Raw genomic sequence first — 11,731 nt, 5'->3', positions numbered from 1 at the left:
GGGAAGTGGTCGCTTTCTACCCGATGTTCTATGTGGAATGATTTGATGTTGGGAAGTAATTCGTCACTTACTAAGGAGTAGTCGATTATTGAGTGTACCCTGCCGCACAGGTATTTAACCGCTGCCAGCGTGTCCCCCTTAGTATTGCCATTCATAATCGCCAGACCATGATCTTTTAATCTGGATGCAAATTTGTTTCCACTACCATTTCCCGTCATCTTCACCTTCGCCTTGTTTTGATCAATAAGGGCGTTGTTGAAGTCCCCGGAAATTACCATTGGGTATTGCGAGTAGGTTCTTTGCATGGACTTGATAAGTGACAATAACGTTGCGTGTTTTTCTTTTTGTACCTTTTTGTCTGGATGGATGTAGACGTTAAATATTAACAATTTCCATGGTTCAGTCCCCGGTGGCGATACTTTGGTGATTTTGATCACTTGGGCCCACTTCAGGCTAACGTCTATTTCCTCAGATACCCAATTATATTTATGGGTTACGTAAGTTGATAGTCCGCCACGGGGATGGCCGTGCATGGAGAGTCTTTCTGCGTATATTTGATGTTCATGGAAGCCTTGGACTGGGGTTGATTGCAGTTTCCAAGATTCCTGAATCAGAATTATATCTTGTCGTTGGAAAAAGACTCTGGTTTCACTATCATGGGCCATTTCTCGAAAACCATGCACGTTCCATGAACAAATTGAAACTGATGAGTTCTTTGTTAGGTTCTGGGGGAGCGTTTCGTTGTGCTGGATTACGGGGACGTTTGGATCTGGGTTAGGTAGCTTTATTGCCGAGGACATTAGGTATCCATGACCAATCCGTTCTATCAGCGTGGTGAAAACCGTTTCTTTGAGCTTTACAACTTTCGCTTAATGGCTCTATCGTAGAAGCCCTTTTCGCCACGTAGACAAGAGATGTTTTGACCTCTGCTCCCATGTCCCTTGTCTTGAACAATTGTATTTGATTGTAGGGGATGGGGGTACCTTGGGCGCTTATGTCTCATTATGGATATTCCCCATGATTCAAACTGCCATTTTTCAAGATATATCCTTTCTACCAGATCCTTTGAGGCCCAAGTTGTAACTGTTTCCTCAATCGCCCCATTGTTAGCATTTTGTTGAAATTCAACAGAGTTGAGGTCCTGGGAACTGATTTCTTTTAAAGCCGGTAGTTCGTTAAACAGTTTTAACAAGTTGCCTCGATTTAAGAAATCCTGCAACCCCCTAGTTACATATTCGGGAATAAAAGTTAGCTTTAAATCAGACAACTCTGGGTAATTAGTTGGCTCCATTTGTGATGTTCCGGTTTTGCAAAGTAGTGAGTTATAGGGTTGCGATTGGGTTTGGGCTGAGTTGATTAACTTCATTTGGGCCGTACTTTGCTCCCTTCGTAATAACGAACATTTGCATTCCTTTGCTAGAACTGTGATTCGTATGGGGGTTGAGGCTTTTTGAAATTCGGGTATTGCTACTGGTCCTTGAGGTTCATATGCATTACTTTCCAATATGGTAGAAGGTTGTTGCTCAATTGTAATTTTTGTACCGGCATTGTGGCCCTCTTTGGAGTCACATTTAGAATCCAAACTATTTTTTACCCGGGCTGTGGTCAGCTCATGTTGCTCGATGCCTCCCTGTTTGACCACCTGTTTTCGCTTTATTTGTTCTTTTCCCAGTTCTGGAGCTTGTGATTGGTGGTTCAATATTGTGAGCGTTTTACTAATTTCCATTGTGGAAGGGGATTTGGTTGATTTGGCTCCTGACGGGGGCCATCACCCCTTGATATGAATGAAGTGTTTGAGTGGTCGAGTCGGTCTATGTGGATTTCCTCACTCACTGACGGCCCATTCAAAAGGTTAGATTTTTTTTCTTTGAGGGTATTGGTGTTAAAGATGGGAAAAGTTTTGCCCTGATCTATAGGTTGATTGTTCTTGTATTTTTAGCCTTGCCTTCCTTGCCCTTTTCCTTTGTCTCTTTGTAGGATGCTCCTCAAATGTGGATAGGTGGGATGGTACAATTTCTTCAATATTTGAGTCTCCTTTATCTGGGCCACATTCCTTTAGTAATGGTACTTTATCCATTATTTGTTCGCTTTTCTTTGGGCCGTTTGAGAGATTTCTCTTGAGCGACTGAGAGTTCTCCGGGGTTGGCTTAGTTTCTGTCATCTGGCTGTGGCCACGAGATTGTTTTACTTCCCCTAAAATGTCCATCAAAATGGCCGGGAGGCTTGCCAGCTTTTCAATAATACTTTCACATCCGCAGATTTGTTGTTGGTTGCTCCAGCTAGTTTTGGGGTCTAATTTCCCCTGGGTTGACAGGAGCAATGAAAGGGAGTCCAATTTTGTGTTTATACTTGAGATATGCCCAGCCATCAGAGTGATGAGGTCGATCTGGACTTCCATTTTGTTTGATTGAAAGTTCAGCACTCTTATTGCTTGCTCTAGAGTGCTTAACAAAGGTTGGGTCCATGATGCGGCGGGCTCGGCATTTTGGATTTTACTTGGGTCCTTGGACTATAAGTCCAACGCGCTCCCTGATGAGATTGTAATTGGGTCGGTATGGGCGCGGTATGGTTGATTTGCCTGCATGATGATGCTGTCATTTATGCTTCCTTTTTGTTGGTCACTTTTTGGCCCTAGGCCACGCGGGGTTGAGACCCGCATAACCGGACTCAGATGTCGGCCATCAAAACCGTATTCTTCTCGTGACGTTCTTCCTTGTGAATCGATATACTTTATAATTCTCTCTGAGAGTTCCTCAAGTTGGGAGTCATTAGATAGGAAAAGAGGCTTTAACCATGGGTCTCCTTCTTGCCCAGATGTGATGGATTGGTTTTTGTGGTCTGTATTAGCCTCCTGCGCGCTCTTGCTCACCATTCCGTGATCTCTATTCTCTGTTTGCTCCATGATTGCCTCACTTTTGTTCTCGCTCGACCTGATGTCCTTCTCGAGGCAATTATCTGTGGTATTCTTTTCTGCGCTACCTCCCTCTATTTCGTTTGTAGCTGCGGGTATGTTGGGGCCATGCACCTGGGCGATGACTAATTCTTGTTTGCCTTGACAGTTGGGGTCCAAAAACGGTGGTGGGGATACACACGCTGTATCGCTACATGACGTATTCTGCAAAATATTGGCCCGGGGGGAGAGTGCGTTCAATGGCGCGATGGGGCTTGGTAAGTTACCTGCCTCTGCAGTCTGTGCGTAGATCGCCGCCATTGGATCCTTGAGATAAAAGAATTTTAGAAGTCCAGATTTCCTTCTGGGGTCTGGTTTTAACTCAGGGGTTGGTGCAGATACCAGCCTCTCCCTTGGGTTAAATTCAGGCCCTATACCTGATGACGTATTGGGTACCGTGGTTGTCTATCTTAGTTTTTTGGGGGATTTTTTGCTCTCCACAGGTTGTCGCGTTTTTCCCGATCTCATTTCCCCAATTGGATCCCTTTGACCCCCCCGTCGAAACTCTGGTCGTGGTTGGTGGTAATTATTACGATGCAGTCTTGATGAGGTTGGGGGGTATGTGAACAACTGCTCAGTTGAATGAGTGGCCCAGCCTAGCTAGGCGCGTCGCTTCCCTGGGCCTGGCGCAAAGGCTCTCTTGGACTCTCTCTCGGGCTCCCAAAAGTCCTGTGGACCGGCTGTGGACAGGCGGTACTTGCGCGTGACGACGGCCACAACCGCCCTGGCGAATTCGCCCACTGGGCTGGTATGGTTCAGGTCCGGTCCGGTCCAGAGTGATGGCCGCAATTGAAATTACCGCGGCTTCTCCCGGCCTCTCCCCGGCGCTCGGGACACAGATCCCGGCCTGGATTCCTGTCGTGACCTGCTGTGCTGACACTGGCTACCAATCAAGGGGCAGACAATCTCTTGACTCGAGACTCAAGGCTCCGTATTGACCTGTACCCTGCTGTCGGCTTCGTCTCCCACCCAGCTGTTGCTGCTACTGCGCTGTATTTTGGGGCTGAGTTGCACGCCTGTGCAAGAGTTAATGCTCACCCGCTCAGCCTGTTTCAGTTCCCGCGGCGCTCCCGCCTCACCTGCTTTGCCGGTCAATAGCTTACCCCCACTTGTGTGGAGGTCGCTGGAGGCAGGGGGCGGCAAGCTGGGGGCTAAAAGCTGGGGGCTAAAAGTCTGGGCTGAGCATGCCGAGCTGAAATCCGAGAGCTGCCAAGCCGAGAGCAATCAACAGCCAGCAGCCAGCCAGCCAGCAGCCGGCTTCTCCCTCGCACTTGCCTCAGGCGATCAGCGTGAAGACACGGAACTGGAGTCAGAAACACCGCAGAAAGAATAGGTTTGCATTCACAGCTTTCTGCACTCGGCGTGCCCGCATTATGCTTCTGCAGTCATTTCTGAGGGGTGAAGAGTGTTGTAGTAGTTGGAATTTCCCAATGTTCTCCAATGCCCTCGCGGTTCCTCCTGTTTGCTTCCTCTGGTCGCTACCGTCCTGCTGCAGCCCCCGCAGCCTTACTCATTGCTCTGCTGCGACCTCTGCAGCCTCTGTGACTCCTGCCGCGGTCCCGCTGTCCCACTGTTCTGCGGTGTCTGCAGCGGCTCTGTAACGGCTCCCGACTGTGCTGCCACAAGATACAGGCTACAGGCAGGGCAGGGGGGCCACACTCCGGAGCGTTTTGGGAGGGAGGGCGAGGGGTGGGAGTAAAGTAGACCGAGATTGTTCTGAGTGTGTAAAAGGCCGCTTTATTAGGAAACAGGTGCACATTACAAATATAAAACCTTGGCAACGCCTTACAAAACTATACCTCACTAAATAAATAATTAACTACAAACTCGGCCCCCCACCCCCTCCCCTAACATTCTTTGGCCCCTCCCCCACCCAACAATACAGCATTACAAAATTACAACAACATTATAAACATCACATCATCAATAAAACATTACGTCATAGATTAAAACATTACGTCATCATTAAAAACCTTTATTCATCAACCCCCAATCACATATTGAAATCCAGGCCCTCTATAACCATAAACCCTGCCTGACCCTTCACTCCTGCCAATACCCCCCAAAACCTGAACGGTCAAACAATGACCAACATTCCCCTGAACCTGTCAATCAAAGCATCGATCCAATACTCAAACAATCTACCATAAACTGCACCGATACAACCAAAACCCCGCACAGCACCTGTTCCTAGCGACAATACAAAGCACAAGAAAAACCCATGCACACCTATACCCAAGAAAACAGCCTTTAATAAAAATAAAGTTGAAAATAAAAAGAAAAGAGAAAAAACCCCAGCTGGACAAAAAGGGTAAGCAAAACCAGAAAAAGGAGATAAATGGGAGGGAGGGTGGGACAAAAAACACTACAGCCCTCCTAGCCAACCAGGTCACCAAACCTAAAATGGTGGCTAGGAGGCGGGGACAGAGAAACTTATAGTTGGGCTGGCCAGTCCTACTAGGCCAGCCCAAATGCTAGAACATTCCAGCAACTTCAGAAAAAACCCCTCGCAGCCCTCCCAAACCGCCCGGGGGAGGGGACCTCCCTGCGGTCAGCTCCCTCCCCCAAGCCCCCCTTGGGAGGGAGGGCGAGGGGTGGGAGTAAAGTAGACCGAGATTGTTCTGAGTGTGTAAAAGGCCGCTTTATTAGGAAACAGGTGCACATTACAAATATAAAACCTTGGCAACGCCTTACAAAACTATACCTCACTAAATAAATAATTAACTACAAACCCCGCCCCCCACCCCCTCCCCTAACATTCTTTGGCCCCTCCCCACCCAACAATACAGCATTACAAAATTACAACAACATTATAAACATCACATCATCAATAAAACATTACGTCATAGATTAAAACATTACGTCATCATTAAAAACCTTTATTCATCAACCCCCAATCACATATTGAAATCCAGGCCCTCTATAACCATAAACCCTGCCTGACCCTTCACTCCTGCCAATACCCCCCAAAACCTGAACGGTCAAACAATGACCAACATTCCCCTGAACCTGTCAATCAAAGCATCGATCCAATACTCAAACAATCTACCATAAACTGCACCGATACAACCAAAACCCCGCCACCCAGAAAGGTAGGGGGGGAGAAACTACCCACCTCCCTTTCAGCCCCCCCAAAACAGGAAACTAGAAACAAAACCATAAAAATACTAACGCTGCATAGCAAGCGAACGCGCCAAAACCTCTCGTAATTCTAACAAGTATAGATCCATTCCAACTCTTGACAAGTGAACACCATCATCTCTGAAAAATTCCACCGTCTCGAATTTAATTTCCCTGTGGGAAATCCTGCTAAAACCAAGACCACAGCAGCAGCGGGACACTTCCGAGTTTACCTTCTTCCTGGCTCTGTCCACAGCCCTGGGATTAACTGCCCCTCTCCAGATCCTACGCGGTATCAATTCCGTCCAAAAAACATGGCACCCAGCCCAAAGCTCCTTAATAAGGCCCAGATCCCTTTTAATAGCTCTAAGTAACACCACACCTTTGGTAGCACAGAGATCGTTCTCCCCCAGATGGATGACCAAAATATCAGGACATAGACCGCCCACCATATTGTTGTTAAGACAAGGGATTAACTCTCTCCAGAGCATCCCACCTTTCCCCTTCCAGACCACATTAAACATTCGAGCATTAAATCCCAGGAGTTCTCCAAAGTAACTTTGTGCCGCCTGGACTCGGGCCCACTTTACGAAGGAATGCCCAACTATCCAAACTGTGACCACAGGAGAACGAGGCCCAGCAACCGATCCTACAAAAGAAAACAGAGTTAGACTCATGGGAAGGAAGATGACGCATGCGCCTCCTCCGCTGGACTCCTCACGTAGCGCTGAAAACAGTTTGAAGACCAACGCCCCAATCTCATGATATCTCTGTCAGTCCAACCTCTGTTAAAGGCTTCGGTTGCAGCACCAATCCTGAAAGAATGTGTCCCATATAAGTTCCCATCCAGTCCCAAGTGCTGCAAAGCCTTGCGCAAAACCATTCGGAATTGGTATGTTGTAACAGGGGTGCCATCAATATGCTGAAAAACAAGCGCCTCATCACCACCCCCAGAAAGTGAGCGCCAGCGCCGCGCCAACAGTAAAGGGCAAGTAAGCCTTGGAGCACACGCCTTCAACCACACACCTTTCCCTTTTTTCGTCTGATCGGTCTTGGAGCTAGCCAGCCAGACATGCACCCCCTCCTCTGAACAAAAAACATCCCGCCAAAATAGGCCACACTTGTGTTTCGAACCCAACAACTCCGATACCCTGAAAGCTCCAAAAAACATGAACGCCATCAACATGGAAAATAAACCTGACTCAAAGTCATCTGAACAAACAGAAGGTAAAATAGTGATCAACCTAGCTAGGATCTGCCAAGATAAAGGCGCCCTAAGTCTAGTAGCATGCCCCTGTTCTCTGGCCCAACCCTCTAGCATTCTTCTGCCAATTTCCCCCGCTGTCGGGGAATAACCCCACAACAACTTACCCATAAAAGCTATCCCTGCCAATTTCCCCGCAATGGTTACCTTAGTCAACCCTCTATCCATTAGGTCTAAAATGAAGTTCACCACATCCTCAGAACGGCGCCAAACTTCCTCCCGCCTAGAAGCACCTGATTCCAGAAACTCCCTGTAGGCCAGAGAATAAGCGGAACGCGTAGACACAGACAAAGAACCTACCACCAGTTGTACGACCCGACCTTGCCTACGTGCCACAGATGAATCGGCATCGGGGTCGGGGTTCTGTCTGCGTCACTCGCCAGTCCACGAAATCTCCCCCACTGTGAACGAGACAGAGCATCCGCAATGTCATTGTCCACCCCAGGAATGTGCAAGGCACGAAAATGAATGTCGTGTTTCAAGCAACCCAGCACGAAGACTCTCATGAGCTTCAAAACCTGTTCATCCCTGGCAGACTGTCTGTTCACGATCTCCACTACAGCCATGTTATCCACACGAAAAAGCACCTTCTTGTGTGCCAATTCCTCCCCCCACAGGGTCAAAGCCACCAGCAAAGGGAAAAGCTCTAAAAAGGTAATGCTGCGACCTCCATTCAACCACTCATCCGGCCAACGTTCAGCACACCATCTTCCATTCCAATAGAGCCCAAAACCATCACTGCCAGCAGCATCCGAGAACATCTGCACATCCCACTGGAAGTCAAGGTCCCACAACAAAGGAACACCATTAAAGGAGGAAAGAAAAAAATTCCACATTCTCAAATCCTCTTTGACACCAGCAGACAAACGGACACGGTGGTGAGGCAACTGATGACCTGCAAGAGCCCAGCCCAATCTTCGACAAAAAGTCCTGCCTGCCCTCACCACCCTACAGGCAAAATTAAGATGGCCTAGTAACACCTGAACATCTTTCACCAACACTTTCCTTTTTGATAACATGGTCTCCAGTAACTCCAGCATTTTCACTTTTTTGTCCTCGGGCAGGCGAGCACACATTGCCACAGAATCAATCTCAATACCTAAAAAGGACAAAACAGTGGCAGGACCCATCGTTTTCTCTGGAGCCAAAGGAACTCCCAGATCCTCCATGAGCCCTTGGAAAGTGTCCAGAGCAGCCTGGCACTCTGTGGAGCCCGGGGATCCGACAAAGAAAAAGTCATCTAGGTAGTGCGTTACCAGTGAGTGACAGGACTGCTGAGTAAAGTACCATTGCAGAAAAGTACTAAAACACTCAAAAAGAGCACATGAAATGGAGCAACCCATTGGCAAAGCCTTGTCCACATACCATTGTCCTGCAAAATGAATACCCAGGAGACACCAGTCGTCCGGGTGGACAGGCAACAGCCGAAAAGCAGACTTGATATCACATTTGGCCATCTCAGCAGCTGCGCCCGCGGTCACAACAAGTGACATGGCCACGTCAACCGAGGAATAAGAGACTGAAACAGCCTCTGGGTCAATAAAATCATTGACAGACAACCCTTCTGGCCATGATAAGTGCTGAATAAGCCTGAATTGCCCCGGATCTTTCTTCGGGACAACTCCAACAAGTGATATAATTAAATTAAGGATCGGCCAATCATGGAAAGGGACAGCCATCCTTCCTTCATGTACCTCTTTATTTAGCTTTTCTTGCACCACTGCACTATGCTCAGATGCTGATTTTAAATTGGCAGACCATCTCCTCTCCCTTGCTCCCATGTAACCAAGCCGAAAACCAAACTCAAAACCATCTAACAATTTTTTCTTTATTGCTACATCCTCATAGTCTCGAAGCGCAAGGCGCAACTTCTCTAACTTAACCGGTGTACGAGCCCTTGGACCCAGCACCCTTAGCACCTCTGGCTCCCCTACCCCCTGAAAACTGTGAAGTTGTCCCTGAACCACCTGCACTCCCCTGTTTCCCCTGTTGGCTGCCTGCTGGCTGGTTATCCCAACATCTGGAAAGTGGGTGTCTCCTACCACAGCCAGAGCATTCGTGTTTAAACTTACAATATTCCCTGGTACAAGATCCCCTGTTAAACTCCCAGCATGTGCCAGTCCCTGACTGTGTGGTTGGAGTAGCTCCCCCCCCTCCCCGGGTGGGCTTGCCCTGAAAGGGCCGGTAAACTAAAGGAAAACCACTCGCTGTAAAAATAGTCTTCCCCCCAGACGCAGATCCCATGGTATGCTGCCATAAGTCAAGATCAAGCTCGCCCCACTTGGCCTCAGGATCCCAAGCCATCCTGGCTCTAAACTCCTCATCATATTGGGACCATGCAAACCCCCCACCAGTAATCTGCGCCGTGCGTATAACATCCATGTATTTAAAAAGGGACACGCTGCGCTCTGGGAACTTTTCACAGTATACACTGGCATAGATAAGGAATGCAGCTGTCCAATTTTCAATGTTCAGGGGGACTCTAGGACGTTTAGCCAATTCAAACTCCTCTTCTTTAGACCCCTCTTTAGACCGGACTTCCCGGTGTAGCAGCTTAAGGAGTTCCACATACTCACCGTTCCAAATACGCTCTTTTGTCGTTAACATCAAATGAGCACCCAAAGGCTTTGTGACCCCCATATAAGGTAACTTTTTGATTTTCAATTCTTTACTGGCCACAGGCTCTTTAACCGTACTGGAAGCACCAGTGGTAGTACCACTCTCCACTTTACCTGTGACTTCCACAACATCATCAGTGCCCACAGCAGTGTCTTTCACATAACGTCCTTTGCACAATCTCCCTTCACCACCAACAACAACAGTTTCTTCTCCTGTGCCCACAGACACCATGGTAGGTTTGGCCTGTGCAGCTAACTGCTCACCTGGCAACAGAGAGACCACTCTCGAAGGCTCCGCCCGTGGCGCTGAAGTCAATGTGTCTTGTCTGCGAGGCGCCCTGACCGATGGGCCGTGCTCTCTTCTCACTGGCACTTGACTCTGAACCACTGGAGCCTGAAAAACACTATGAGAGGCATGAGAGGGCACCCCAACCTGCACGTCCCGCAATTCACCTTCTTCGGGACTATCCTCGTCATAGTCAAGGACCACTGAATCCATACCAGTAGGCAACATATCACCGCGGGTCTTACCTAACCCGGTATCAACAATATTACATGTAAATGTTTTTGAAGAACCTCCATGTGGGGGAGCAGACTGTCCACGCCTGTACCTCCCCTTGCGTTGACTCTGCGGCTCCATAGCCGCCGGCAAGGTAGGACACCTATACCTGCTACTCGTTGGGGCCAGCGGGGTCACGCCAGACCCTCGTGTGCTGGCCGCGGCGGGTTCCCTCGGTGGAACAGAGAGGGCCGCGCTAGGCATTCTCCTCGCTTCCCCTTGGCGAAAGTGGACTGGACCGCACCCTGCCAAGTCTGGACCTCCGCACCTATCCCTGTCCTGAAAAGAAAAGGTTTGGACTGGTGTGCTAGGGTTCCTAAAAGCTACATTCAAACCAGACTCTCTCCCCCGCCAGTTAGAACCCACATTCAGCCTGTGACCCCTGTCTAAAGAACGTCCTCGAATACTAGATCTCAAAGGCACCTCTTTGACTGGAGAGCCACCTACAACCTCTTCATCCTCACTGTAATCCAAATTATCCAATTCCACTGCAGAAGAAGCAGTCTGAAAAGGAGCCCTGGCGCTCCACTCATGGCCTGTACCCTCTTTCTGGAAACTCCGCTGCGCAAGGCCTGCCGCACCAAAATGCTCCCACCCCGGGGAACCTTGCATAAAATATGGGCCACTGGTAGTCCCAGGCAAACGTAGAGCTGAATCCCCAGGCCCTTGCACCAATCCACTACTCGAATGGCCAAAACCCCTTCCATGTCCCAACATCGTGTCCTGAAAGCCTGCGCCCCCAAATCTCAAAAGCCCTCCAGCATTATACACCCTTGAAGTAGTAAGAACAGACGACCCTGTAACAACATCCTGTCGTGTTACACTATTGCCAAGGGGAAATGTCTCCTGGCCCCCCAGTGCGACTCTCCTGCCTTTCCTCTGAAAACTGTCATCTCCTCCCATAAATAAAGAAGACCCAAGACCCCCTGAACAAGGAGCCTCTTGCCCCAAAGTCATACCTGAAAAAGAACCCCCTTCGCCCATTTGCGCCCATTCACCCTCACCCCTAGAACCCCCACCAACAGACAGAACCTCACCCACTGAGGAACCAGGTGTGGAAAACAATAAAGGGCTACCAACATTACCCTCTACCTCCAACATACCAGTGTCAGCATCTTGCCCAGAAACTACCGGACCATAAGAATGAGCCAAATCCCCAGACACCAAAGCCATATTAGCACCCAACACATTTGAAACCCCCCTCTCTTCAACAGGCCTGT

General features: G+C 48.8%; 1 protein-coding gene across 1 annotated transcript; it reads right to left on the bottom strand.

The window, feature by feature from the left end:
* Positions 1-6,117: 6,117 nt before the first annotated feature.
* Positions 6,118-11,228, bottom strand: LOC147711323 (uncharacterized). The gene is made up of 2 exons (XM_086920147.1): positions 10,217-11,228; positions 6,118-6,719 (listed from the first exon to the last, which is right to left on the bottom strand). Exons 1-2 carry the CDS (start codon positions 11,226-11,228, stop codon positions 6,118-6,120), a joined length of 1,614 nt encoding a protein of 537 aa, XP_086776273.1.
* Between the last annotated feature and the right edge of the window lie 503 nt (positions 11,229-11,731).

Source organism: Lissotriton vulgaris, chromosome 5 (genome assembly GCF_964263255.1).
Source record: "Lissotriton vulgaris chromosome 5, aLisVul1.2, whole genome shotgun sequence".
Taxonomy (NCBI): Eukaryota; Metazoa; Chordata; class Amphibia; order Caudata; family Salamandridae; genus Lissotriton; species Lissotriton vulgaris.
This window is presented reverse-complemented; position numbering and strand designations above follow the sequence as displayed.